The 14092-nt window shown below is 37.7% G+C and overlaps 1 protein-coding gene across 1 annotated transcript; it reads right to left on the bottom strand.

The window, feature by feature from the left end:
* Window positions 1-3015: 3015 nt before the first annotated feature.
* Window positions 3016-11008, bottom strand: LOC128217412 (uncharacterized). The gene is made up of 9 exons (XM_052924553.1): window positions 9626-11008; window positions 8292-8405; window positions 7515-7657; window positions 6248-6344; window positions 5258-5338; window positions 4494-4613; window positions 3939-4003; window positions 3376-3466; window positions 3016-3071 (listed from the first exon to the last, which is right to left on the bottom strand). The coding sequence occupies exons 1-9, from the start codon at window positions 10536-10538 to the stop codon at window positions 3016-3018; spliced, it is 1680 nt and encodes a 559-aa protein (XP_052780513.1). The 5' UTR covers window positions 10539-11008.
* Window positions 11009-14092: the final 3084 nt, after the last annotated feature.

The raw sequence follows: 14092 nt of genomic DNA, 5'->3' as shown, positions 1-14092 counted from the left end.
GTGGCCTTATTTGATGTAGGTATATTTCGATTAATATTTGTTTAATTTGAAAATAGCTTCAAATGTATTATTAAATGAACCGCCGTTAGAAAATGTAATTCCTAAATATGTTAATTTGATAACAATCACAATTTCATAATCTCCATTAAAGAATTTGATATTATGTCGTAATCTTCCGCCTTTCCGGAATACCATGATCTTAATTATTGACATTTAAAAAAACGTTTCCAGGCTTGACAGTAATTTTTGAGAATATTTAGTCTGTTTTGAAATTCTACTTCCGAATTTTTAAATATCGCTGTGCCGTCCGCGTAAAGCAGTAACAAAAGTTTTAATAAGTTTAAATAGAGTCCCTGAGAACCTTTGAGAATAGATTATTCCTCTTAATCATTAATGTAAATGGTAAATATGAAAGGGGATAAACACTCCCCTTGTCCTACCCCACGTGAAGAAAGAAATGCATCACTTACTCTTTTATATCAGATACAAATGGTGGAAATGATTGTGTTGATATTATCCAACAGCTACAAGCAGCATCAATTGAAAGATTTTGATAGCTGCAGAAGTAGACGTGAATTTAGTGGTAAATTTATCAAGAGTTAAGTGACAATGCATAAATGCAATAATAAACATGAAGGGGAGTAAAACTGCCAAGTTGTGATTTAAATACCTCTAATTGCTAGAAAAAAAAAAGGATTCATTAAAGGCGACCGAACTGGAAACTTGATACTTCACTTACAATGCTTCTTCGAAATGCGCCCATTCTTTGCAGCGACTGTCTACAATGCAATTGCGAAAACTGCTTACATTTACCTAAATAAAATGCTGAATTTTCCGACCACACATCCTTAATTTTGCAAAGTTTCCATAAATGATGCGCAGTGTTCAACCCGGAAGGGCTTTCAAAAGGGAAATGTGATCGACGAGGCTCAGCGGGTACAGTAGATTTTGTTCCGGCCAGCATGTTCAGAAATCAATTACAAAATTGAACTAATTCAGCAGGTCAGAAATTGGAATCAAGCGAACAAAACGAAGAAAGTGCAGAGTCAAGGAAGATAAAAGACAATGATGATATTCAAAAAATGTTTTCATTTCTTGTGCTTAGAAACCCATTTATGGCAGAAAAATCATTGAGAAGTATTGCCTAGTGGAGTAGTTGTAGAGTAGCAAGTAAATGTGGACAAAGCCCATGGAGCTGGTGTGAATATTGTTCGAGCTATGAAAGGGAAGACATAAAGAATATTTCAAGAACGTTCAGGTTATCATTGTGAACATGTACATGTACATGTGGCTGTCCAGAGATGAGCTTCAGATCGATCCGCAGCTTCGTTTCCAAAGACATGTACATTTGTAGTGGCTGCCCACGAGCTGTGCCTGTGTATGACATGCTTTATTTATTTTCGTATGAGCTGTGCCCCTGCCTACCAGCACTGTTAGAAAGTGTAATAAACTATTTTATATATACATGTAGTTTTTTCCAAGAGATCATATATGGGTGGATAAAACCGCCAAAAGGAGAATCCTACACTACCCAGAGAGACTGGACTGAGATTGAGAATGTATTCCGGATGTGGTAGAGTACTGTTTATAGATGTTCCAGGAGCGTAGCTATAGGCTTAAAAACTTGTAGGCCCGATAATTCTATGTTAGTTTGGGGACTTTTATATCTGCATTACACACACTTAATTATAATTGTATTTGCAATGATTAATTAAAATCAAGCAATGCGTGTGTGTGTGTGTGTGCGTGCGTGCGTGCGTGCGTGCGTGCGTGCGTGCGCGCGCGCGTGTGTGTGCGTGTGTGCGTGTGCGCGCGCGTGTGTGTGTGTGTTAAAAGTTAAATTATATCAATAATCGATTATGGGACACATCATGGTGAGATAAGCATCACATCTGAATATATCGAATGCCTTTTATATAATTTATATGTTTACGATTCAAATAATATAAACATATGAATACCTGATGTATTGATCGGATACCGGGTGCAGTGATCGGATACCGGGAGGCGAGATCTAGAGTTTCGTTTTTTTGTACAAAGTCACATGATACGCTGTCAGCTGTCGCAATATAATATCAAATACATTTTTAAATAATGTTAGACTTAAAGAAAATTATAAATATAAGCGGGGAAATAAATGAACGAATAGTTGACGGTCGTAAGAAGCTAAAACTACCAGCTTCACATCATGCCATTGGTAAAGACTCACTTTAAATGTGTTTTGCAATATATTTTCGTGGGTAAAACTGTTAAGCTTAGATTACCCTGGGTCGGTGGAATTACCGAAATCCCGAAAATCCCCGTAAATACCGAAAATCCCTTCCATTCTCTGAGGTATATAGCGTTTTCTTTAATACGCCCGGATTTACTACTTTATTGTGTTCGAATGATGTATGCCGTAATTGTTGGAGGTTGGAGAGGGGTGGGGAGGGTGGGGTTGGGGGTCGTGGTGACTAAAACCCGGGACCCCCTTTCATTTTACATCGAGTGTGCGAGGTGGTTTGTACGCCGGGAGTAATTACTTATTATTAGTGTCATCGCTTGTATGCCATAGTTGGTTGTAGAGAGGGGAAGGGGAGTCGGTGGAGGGGTGTTGGGGTGACTTAAACGTAATCAAAACCAACGAAGTATGATAACAAGATTTATTCATTTAGTTTCGTTTATGAAAATTGTACTGTATTGGATGACACCGCACAGCAAGACACTTAAATGTGTGATCTGATAAGACAGAAGACGGTAATAAAGATACACAGAAGTTGTGTACTTTACATGGGCTGGAGTTATTTTGTTATCGTAGATATTGATATTTAATGTTTTAACTTCAAACTAGTAATTCAATTGATATCACATTATATTTTTTTTATTGATTTTCTGATTTTTAATATGTCGTACATTGATTGTTTAATAGCTTTTGTATTGATATTGCTTGTAATTAGTTATCAGTTTATATTGTGTAAAGCGCCTTTGAACGTGTATATAGAAATGGTGCTGTATAAGTTAATCGATAAATAATAATTAATTGTGTATTGTGAACAAGTTGTTCTTCACAATCCAATACGGTTCACTCTCATCTGGAATTGGAAAGCCGTAAATCACATGTAGAAAATTAGATACTTTTCTTTTAAGTTTGTGCACTATCTAATATATACATGTACACACTGAATAACTCCTTTAATGCATACCAGTAAATTTTTAAAACACCTGATTCATTGTCGAAATTTTTTATTCTAAACATTCAATGATTTAATCACAATGAATAATCTGATGCTTTGATTTAAATTCAAATATACATGTGACTGAATCTAAAGACACACCTTCTGTCTAAATGCAGTCAAGCCAAACAGGCTAACCCCATTGTAAGCCAAGATAACTTACGGACACCGTATCCTACAATCAACACTCCATGGTCCAAGCTTCCCGGGTTGCAGAAGATCTTCCAGGGGTGAGATATACCTCCCATGTAAAACTGCAAAGTATAAAATGGCAGGTAACTGAATGATAACTGGCAGTGTTTCACAGGCACTACAGAGGAAAGGCCAGCAGTACCTGGGTATCTTTGGGTTTGTTTGCATGTTTAAATAATTTGATTGACTATTTTTCATATCATCCAATCCATATAATGTTTGGCTAACTTTAACCAAACAAAAGCATTTACCAGTTTTAAACAATTGACTGCAGATCTATAACAACAAGTAGTTGAAAATAAACCTTTGACCATACTAATCAAAATCATCTAGATTATGCCACTAACATTGGACAAGTATATTGACCATTGGAAGAGTTGTGTCCCTTTGACTACAGTATGAATCAATAGATAATGCTACTGGGAAGACATATGACTACATTATTTACCTCAGCTTACAAAACCAATGCAAGTTCTACAAAGATAGGGATGAAACAGGTAGCAGACAAAAAGTAGTTCATCAGACATTACTTACTTGCATAGCAAAGGCATTTATGCCAATTGAGATTGGTCCATTCTTGGCCAACCAGGCCGCCATTTCTGAAATATTAAGTAAAACATGTAGCTAAGCCAATATTAAAAACTTAAAAACATTTATATGAATCAACATGATGACTCTTTTATAAAGATACAAGTAAAATAGATGTAACTAATTTGCTATCAAGCAACCTGAATTTAATGAGCTTACCTTTAAATCCGAATTTGCGAACTCTGAAGGTAAAACTTTATCCGCAAAAATTAGAACTTGGTATTAGCGTTACTTTTTAAAACTGTCAATTTTATGCATAATGTGAAATATGTCTTACATATAAGGAATGGTATATAACTCATTTGGGTATCTTTGACCTATGAAATATGTCATTATATGGACGCCTACCTTCTGTTTGCCGCAACAGCAAACTATATTGTCATATTTCCAGCTTAAGTCCTATTTAAGATTAGACATATTTCTGCTAGTCACCCGTGTAAAGCTTGAACAGTAGACTATAGTATATTACGAAGAGAAGTCGTGCAGTATTCATGCACCAACCTGTCTCATTGGAGGAGATAGACACAGAGTCGTTGATGTAGACACGCACGTCGGAGCGATTAAAGTGGCAGCTCTCATCATGGCCCTCGTACTTGTAGTCTGTTTCTGTCTCAAGACCACCTGATACATAAAAGTTAGATACACAAATAATAATGGATTGTACTTCAACATTAAGTATTTCTTTCCTTTTCCAAAAAAAATATATTAGAATGATTTGATAAACATTCCATTTCTTTTTCAAAGTATTGGTTGTACACTTTCAATTTTGATTTAATATCAACAGACAACTTCTCAATAATATATTAATAAAGACATTGCATGTAATAAATATCTCAAACTTTAATTGATAACTTTAAAAATCATCATCATCATTAGGGATTTAGCCAGGTTTTAAAAAGGAAAAGGTACTTAGGAAGGAAAAGCACAATGTATCAGGCAGTGAATTCTTTTATGGTAGGTTTCATGCTTAAAAATGCTTAAATGTGTAATGTGAGTAAGTATTTAAAATCAAGTTTTAATCCAAACAAAATAAATAGTTCACTGTCTTAAGCAGTTAGTTCTATGACTCCAGAAGGGAAGGGTTCACAAACTGGTGTCCATGAGGGCAGAATGGTGCTAACAAAATATAACAGGGTGCAGCACCCATCCATAACTCTTCAACTAAATCCTTGTCATTTTATTGCAGGAGTATGTTACATGATTTCAATATTAAATTCACCCAAACAAATAATACAATATCAGATTCTAACAGAATAATTATATACCAAGTCGTTCAATTTCCTTGTAGGCATTGGAGGGCAGCCCGCCGTTACACCCTTCATCCACTTTGTCACAGTCCACCAACTCTGCAATTACAACAACACATGTACAAACATGACAGGGTACTATAAGAAATATCCACTCAGCTATGTGGGACTTGATGGTGTCTACACATCTTAAAGGCATAACAGATACCTTAAAGAAAAGTTACCTTTTGGAAGATGTACATATATATACAAGTATATGTGCATAAACAAATGATGGACATTATATAGGGGGGTTTCATTCATGTTCTACTGTACTACAGTTGGAGAAATGAAAAAGTTACAGACCCAAGGTCTGCAGGTTCAGTTTTCTGTTTTAAATGGAATGAGTGGATTTTCCTTCTGCCATATCAGGTAAACTGGATTGAGCGGGTCATGCCATTTAGGATTGCTAGCACGATTTCAAAATGAACATGACACATGGCAAGTTAAGGTGAACTCCCTGAAGTGTCCTTATCAGAGCTGGTCCTTATCAAGGGGCCAGTTACCACATTGGGACACCAGCCTGTTGCTCCCATACTTTCACTGATAACTTATCTCCTGACAGTGCCCATTAACACAAATAGTGTTACCAACATGCAAGATCAGCATGTCTATATTAAAATCTTAGTCAAGAACTAAATCAGTCACAGAAAAACATGGCGGCATTGCCACATATTAAGGACATTTTATTTGCTTTTAACTTACATTTATCACCTGAATGTACTACATTTGCCTAGTTAACAGACATTTTCAATAGAGAGACATGTAGAAATTTCAATTTAAGAGTGGATTATTTATTTTAAACCATTGGCTACTGGTGACAACCACAATTTAATGCAATTTACCTCATCCCAATGTGCAGTTAGTCATTAATTAAACGAACGAAGTATATCTGAATAACAAACAAGGCAAGGAGTGATTAATAAACTGCATCAATCAAATGCCCTTTTTTGCTACCCCAGTTCTTACCTTGTTCAGAGAGGGAAACAAGCTTCCTTTTCTTTATGGCCCACTGTCCCTCGATGTTTCCAGTAGTAGAGAAGGCCCAGCAACTGCCACATGAACCCTGATATACACAGAATTGCAGAGCTACAGATAACTTTTTAACTTAAAGTGTATTTTACACCCTTATGCAATCAAGTAAAGTGTATGGTACACCCTTATGCAATCAAGTAAAGTGTATGGTACACCCTTATGCAATCAAGTAAAGTGTATGGTACACCCTTATGCAATCAAGTAAAGTGTATGGTACACCCTTATGCAATCAAGTAAAGTGTATGGTACACCCTTATGCAATCAAGTAAAGTGTATGGCACACCCTTGGGTCATTCATTAAAGTGTAATGGTCGCGAATTACAAAATTGAATGACTTATTTTACTTATTAACTGAACTTTATAGTACAAATTTTATTAGAACTTACACAAAATTGAAATGTTGCTCAGCTAATTACAAGTCCTCATTAATTTAAACATCTTTACTACATTTACTTTGCTTTCTTGGCTTACAACCTTCTATAAGTTTCTTAGGATAGTGATTTTAACAAAACAGTTTAGCATTTAGTTAAAACCCCTAGTGTTAAACGGTAAAAAATACTCAGAAGAACGTTATGCCCTTTTTATCTTTTTAATCATACTGGTACAAACAGCTGTTTGATATTGTGTCTTAATGGGCGATTTTAAAGTGTATTTATGCCCATTACAACCCTTATCTGTAGCTCTGGAATTGAATAACAGTCATCATTTGGTCCCACACAAGTTCTTGACAAGATTGCCCTTTCTTAATAAATTATGCAGTATATTATATCTTATCAAACAGGTCAGTTCTCAAGAATATGGCCAAGTCCAAGAAATAAATGTGTAAGCAATCTTTGAAAAATTTAAATATATTAAAATACACATTTTTAAGCATTTTGAGGCTTGAAGAATTTTGTTTAGCTTCTTAGCTCTGCCCACTTCTGTCTTAGCACCCCTATAGTTTTAATTTGACAAAACTATTGAACAACTGAGTAAGCTAAAATGAGGACAACATAACATATGCTTTTAAGGTTAGAAATTACCCATACACCCACCACCCTTCCACCCAATATATTTCTAAATGATGAGCCTAAAAAAATCATTTTTCCTCTGGTCTATAAATCTTGGAACACTTTCAGTATCATTCTTATATATTAACAAATGACAAATATATCTAATACTAACAAATCACCTAATCAACCTTGCCATCATTCCAATGTACCTGGTTTTTGACGGGTGTGACAGCTCCATGATCACGCCAGTCGAAGGAGTCAGGGACTGGACCGCCTGGGATTTCAGCCTTCTTCATCCACCAGTTGGCCCCTGTGCCCCACCGCTTGCCCACGTGACGCTTAAATTCCTCCTCTGATGAAGCATAGATAAAATTCAAGGTTTTATGTAAGTCTGTTCAGACATTAGTTTTAGTGTCAAAATCATATATTTGTTCATTTACTTGCATTTCAATGCATTGTTACATCTTATTGTGCAATATTGGAAAGCCCTTTAATACCATGCAATAAGAAGTGCTGGATAAATTATATACAAATACCAAAAACACACACGCCACTTATTTCATGGTACCATCAAGTGACAATATGATACATAACAGTTACTACAACCACTGCCCTCTTGAATGAAATTATACATAACTTACCTTTTGCACTTGCCTATAGTTTCAATCAACAGGATAGTGAGTGTTGCAATGACCTCATAACTCTTATAAGCAATCTTATTTACAAAAAATGTGATACATTCCAAACAAAACAATATTTAAATCTGTAATTCGGATAGTTGTAAGATCAATTTACGTTGAAAATACAGACAAAAAATAATGCCTTACGGTATTATAGCTTTTTTATATACCGGGTAAATACATGTTAATCACCAAATTAGCCCCCCACCGTCACCACCTCCCTTCACCAACCCCTTGGGCCAAATGTAATTTTGTTTGTGTAATGTGAAAGCCAGTCTCAATCAGCACCCCTTTGCCCATACATACTAGTGAGGTCAGCAAACTTGGTGGCCCCGTATCTAGCAGACCCCTTTTCAGTTTGCTGCAGTTTCCTCGCTGCCCGCATGTTGTCACAGAACACCTGGTAACGCTTCTCCTCCTCTGTAACACACACACACAACCTTGTCACTTCTACCCATGATTCATAGAGTATACCACAGTAACTGGAAATCATTAAAACAACTAGAATTTCGCAGAATTGGATGTATCCCCTGTTTGATGCGCTCATAATAGTCAAAAGTTGAAAATCTAGAACATCAACAAAGCCAACTGTATTAGTTAGGAATAACTCTGGTGCTACTTCAGCAATACATTTAACAACAGGGCCCTGAATCGCTCCCTGATCCTATAAAGATCATCAACAATAACATTCTGATCAAGTTCCATGAACATATGGTCATAAATGTGGCCTCTAGAGTGTTAAAATACTTTTCCTATTATTTGACCTGGTGACCTAGTTTTTGACTACATATGATCCAGATTCAAACTTGGCCTAGAGCTAATCAATATAAACATTCTGACTAAGCTTCATGGACATACATTCATAAATGTGACCTCTAGAGTGCTAATAAGCTTTTCCTTTGATTTGACCTAATGACCTAGATTTTGACTGATCATGACCCAGATTAAAACTTGACTTAGAAATTATTAATATAAACATTCTGACCAACTGTCATTACGATATAGTTATAAATGTGACCTCTAGAGTGTTAACAAGCTTTTTCTTAAATTTGACCTGGTGACCTAGTTTTTGACTGAACATGACCCAGATTCAAACTTAGCCTAGAGGTAATCAATATAAACATTCTGACAAAGATTCCTGATGATACAGTCATAAATGTGACCTCTAGTGTGCTAACAAGCTTTTTCTATGATTATATGACTTTATGACCTAGTTTTTGACCGCACATGACCCAGTTTTAAACTTGACTTAGAGATAATTAATGTTAACATTCTGACCAACTTTCATAAAGAAACCTTTATAAATGTGACCTCTAGAGTGTTAACAAGATTTTCCTTTAATTTGAGCTTCATTGTTGGTGCTAAAAGCAGGGATAATTGGGCTGTTTTGAATATAAGGTAGGCCTCAATAAAAGATGGAAAATAGTATGGCCTAGTATATTATTTCCACCATAGAACTTCTTTTAGTATGCATTTTATTTTTTCAGTATTATTTAACATCTTTACAGAACATTGATAAAATATTTTGAATTTAAAAAAAAATATATATATATAAAATGAATTCATCTACACCTTCCTATGTCATAAATATATTGACGCTGATAAAAAAACCATTGTGTTAAACATCATAATTGTTATACCTTTCTGTGATCCATATAATTTATTGAACTGCTTCTTGAAGTCTTTGAACATTCCAATGTGGCAATCATCATGTCCGTCCCCACCCAGCATTTTGGTGCCATGCGGAACTTTATCATGGTCATCCCCACCTAGCATTTTGGTGCCATGGGAAACTTTATCATGGTCATCACCACCCAGCATTTTGGTGCCATGGGAAACTTTATCATGGTCATCCCCACCCAGCATTTTGGTGCCATGGGAAACTTTATCATGGTCATCAACACCAAGCATTTTGGTGCCATGGGGAACTTTATCATGGTCACCCCCACCAAGCATTTTGGTGCCATGGGGAACTTTATCATGGTCATCTCCGCCCAGCATTTTGTTGCCATGAGGAACCTTATCATGGTCATCTCCGCCCATCATTTTGGTGCCATGGGGAACTTTATCATGTCCGTCCCCACCCAACATTTTGGTGCCATGGGTAACTTTATCATTGTCATCTCCACCAAGCATTTTGGTGCCATGGGGAACTTTATCATGGTCATCTCCACCCAGCATTTTCGTGCCATGGGGAACTTTATCATGGTCATCTCCACCTAGGAGTCCATTTCCATGAGGAACCTTATCATGGTCATCCCCACCCAGCATTTTGGTGCCATGGGGAACTTTATAATGGTCATCTCCACCCAGCATTTTGGTGCCATGGGGAACTTTATCATGGTCATCTCCACCTAGGAGTCCATTTCCATGGGGAACTTTATCATGGTCATCTCCACCCATCATTTTGGTGCCATGGGGAACTTTATCATGGTCATCTCCACCTAGGAGTCCATTTCCATGGGGAACTTTATCATGGTCATCACCTCCCAATAGTTTTTGACCAATAGTTTTTCCATGGTTGAATAAGTCATGACCATCTTTACCAAGCATGTCTTTTAAATTGTTAACAAGTTCATTTTCATCCCCTGAAGTAAATGGTCCACGCCAACTCTAACAAGTTTAGGTCCATTCTGTTCAATCAAATCCTTGTCATTATTTATCACATCATTATCATCACCGCCACCAAGTATATCCTTTGCTTTATCCAAAAAGTCATCAATGGCTAACAACTTCCGCCCTGTTCCCTTTAGTTGTTCTACATTGATCTATTTTCAGATTTATCCATGTGTGTTACATAGTCATGCCTGTCCCGGCCTAGCAGAGTTTTCCCATGGATTTGCTGGTCATGCCAGTCCTCAGCTAGATACTTTCCATCATGCAGGTTCTGGGCTAAACTTTTGGCAACTGTCTTAAGCAATGGAATGGAACTGTCAGGGATTTTCTTAAGGCTAATTACAGTTCCTTTGTTTTTACTCATGTTGACATCATAAGCAGGCCCATTATCTTTTGGGTTTTGTGCATCCATCTGAAAAATAAAAGGATGAAGTGATGAAGTGTTTCCTAAAAATGATACACTGGATTTGTAAGGATTGCGTTATATGGATTCACTTGAGTTGAATGGATACACTGGCGTTATATGGATGCACTGGTGTTATATATGGATGCACTGGTGTTATATGGATGTACTGGTGTTATATGGATGCGCTGGTGTTATATGGATGCATCAATGTTATATGGATTCACTTGAGTTGAATGGATACACTGGCGTCATATTGATGCACTTATGGTATATGGAAACACTTGCCTTATATGGTTACACTTAAGTTGAATATGGATGCGCTGGTGTTATATGGATGCGCTGGTGTTGTATGAATGCACTGGTGTTATATGGATGCACACTGGTGGTATATGGATGCACACTGGTGTTATATAGATGCACTGTTGTTATATATGGATGCACTGGTGTTAAATGGATGCACACTGGTGTTATATGGATGCACTGCTGTTATATATGGATGCACTGGGTGTTATATATGGATGCGCTGATGTTATATGGTTGCACTGGTGTTATATGGATGCACTGGTGTTATATGAATGCACTGGTGTTATATGGATGCGCTGGTGTTATATGGATGCGCTGGTGTTATATGGATACACTGGTGTTATATGGATGCACTGGTGTTATATGGATGCGCTGGTGTTATATGGATGCACTGGTGTTATATGGACACACTTGTTTATATGGATGACCTTGAAGAATAAAGACACGTGTTTAAATACAACAATGTTACATGAACACATTACCGTAAATGACTGGTTATAAGACACACTTTTTTCCCTCATATTTCGATGTAAAAAAATGCCTGCCTCTTTCAACCAGTAACAAGCTTTTGACATTTTTTCTGAGGTCGATTTCAGGCCGAAATTGGCTCTTCAGAAAAATTAGCTAAAGAACTTAAGCGAACATGTTATCAATTACATTTTGGGACGTGTTAATGTGAAGTAAACATCAAAAAAATTCTACATTAAAGTTATGGAAGCCAAAACAACAGAGAAATAAATGGTAACAAGAGATATTTGTCAAACATTATGCCCCCCCTGAGCGCCATGTTGTCAGGATTATATGGACAATTGAATGAAATATGCATGGACCGAAATGACAGCTGATTTGTTGCTGTTTTAAGATTATGACCATTAAAGTGTGAGTATAAAGTGTGTTATGACCGTCATGACCTTTGACTCTATGAACTCAAAATCCAGAGTCATCAGCTGGTCACCAGAAACCTAAATGTCAAGTTTGAGGGCCATGGGTGCAGGCATTGTCAAGTTATCACAAGACAAGTTTTTTTCGTTCAAGGTCACTGTCACCTTGACCTTTGACCCGATGACCCCTTAAATCATAAGGGGTCATCTACAAGTCAGATGCAACTCCAAGTCAAGTTTGAAGGCCATGGGTTCAGGCATTGTTGAGTTATCACTCGGACAACCTTTTACCATTCAAGATCACTGTGACCTTGACCTTTGGCTCTATGAATCCGAAAATCAATAAGGGTGATATACTGGTCAGGCTTAACATCCATGTCAAGTTTAATGATCATAGGTTCAGGCATTGTTGAGATATCAGTGGGGGAAGATTTGTTAACTTTTTAGCGTTAAAGGTTACTGTGACATTGACCTTGGCCTAATGACCCCCAAAATTGATAGGGGTCATCTACTGGGCAGGCCCAACCTTCATGTCAAGTTTGATGACCATAGGTCCAAGAATTGTCAAGTTTGCTTTCAAGGTCACTGTGACCTTGACCTTTAACCCCTAAAATCAATAGGGGTCATCTAGTGGTCAAGCCCAACCTCCAAATCAAGTTTGAGGGCCATGGGTGCAGCCATTGTCAAGTTATCACTCGGATAACCTTTTACCATTCCAGGTCACTGTGACCTTGACCTTTGGCCCAATGACCCCTTAAATCAATAGGGACCATCTTCTGGCCAGGCCCAACCTCCAAGTCAAGTTTGAGGGCCATGGGTGCAGGCATTGTCGAGTTATCACTCGGACAACCTTTTACCATTCCAGGTCACTGTGACCTTGACCTTTTGCCAGATGACCCCCAAAAACAATAGGGGTCATCTCCTGGTCAGGCCAATTCTCCAAGTCAAGTTCGAGGGCCATGGGTGCAGGCATTGTTGAGTTATCACTCGGACAACCTTTTACCATTCAAGGTCACTGTGACCTTGACCTTTGGCCCAATGACCCCCAAAAACAATAGGGGTCATCTACTGGTCAGGCCCATCCTCCAAGTCAAGTTTGAGGGCCATGGGTGCAGACATTGTTGAGTTATCACTCGAACAACCTTTTACCATTCAAGGTCACTGTGACCTTGACCTTTGACCCATTGAGCCCAAAAAACAATAGGGGTCAGCTACTGGTCAGGCCCAACCTCCAAGTCAAGTTTGAGGGCCATGGGTGCAGGCATTGTTGAGTTATCACTCGGACAACCTTTTACCATTCAAGGTCACTGTGACCTTGACCTTTGACCCATTGAGCCCAAAAAACAATAGGGGTCATCTACTGGTCAGGCCCAACCTCCATGTCAAGTTTGAGGGCCATGGGTGCAGGCATTGTTGAGTTATCACTCGGACAAGCTTTAAAATTATTTTACCATTAAAGGTCACTGTGACCTTGACCTTTGACCCGATGACCCCCAAAATCAATAGGGGTCATCTACTGGTCAGACCCAACCTTCATGTGAAGTTTGATGACCATACGTCCAGGAATAGTTGAGTTATCACTCGGACAAGCTTTGGTCTACCGACGGACCGACCGACCGACCGACCGACCGACATACCGACATGCCTGTGCAAAGCAATATACCCCTCTTCTTCGAAAGGGGGCATAAAAACTAGTTTGTTTAGATTCATGTTATTGTATAAAGCTGAATGCGTCATCTCGATCAAGTTTATATGGGTTAAAATGGCATGGCAGTTGAAGATTGGGATGAGGTGTATCGTAAAACGTTTATTATTTTAAATTTTCATTATTGTACGAATAAAATTATTCAATATTTTGTTTAATAAAACAATAATTAAACCTGCAATTAAGAAGCATAGCT

This window comes from Mya arenaria, chromosome 14 (assembly GCF_026914265.1).
Source record: "Mya arenaria isolate MELC-2E11 chromosome 14, ASM2691426v1".
In the NCBI taxonomy this organism is placed as follows: Eukaryota; Metazoa; Mollusca; class Bivalvia; order Myida; family Myidae; genus Mya; species Mya arenaria.
This window is presented reverse-complemented; position numbering and strand designations above follow the sequence as displayed.

What these genes read in the sequence shown, in the direction of transcription:
- LOC128217412 (XM_052924553.1), bottom strand. Translation starts at nt 10,538, where the DNA reads ATGCTTGGTAAAGATGGTCATGACTTATTCAACCATGGAAAAACTATT. An exon ending in CAAGGAAATTGAACGACTTG is followed by an intron (nt 4,614 to 5,257) that starts GTATATAATTAT and finishes TTTATGTATCAG; the next exon opens with GTGGTCTTGAGACAGAAACA. An exon ending in TAAATGCCTTTGCTATGCAA is followed by an intron (nt 3,467 to 3,938) that starts GTAAGTAATGTC and finishes TATACTTTGCAG; the next exon opens with TTTTACATGGGAGGTATATC.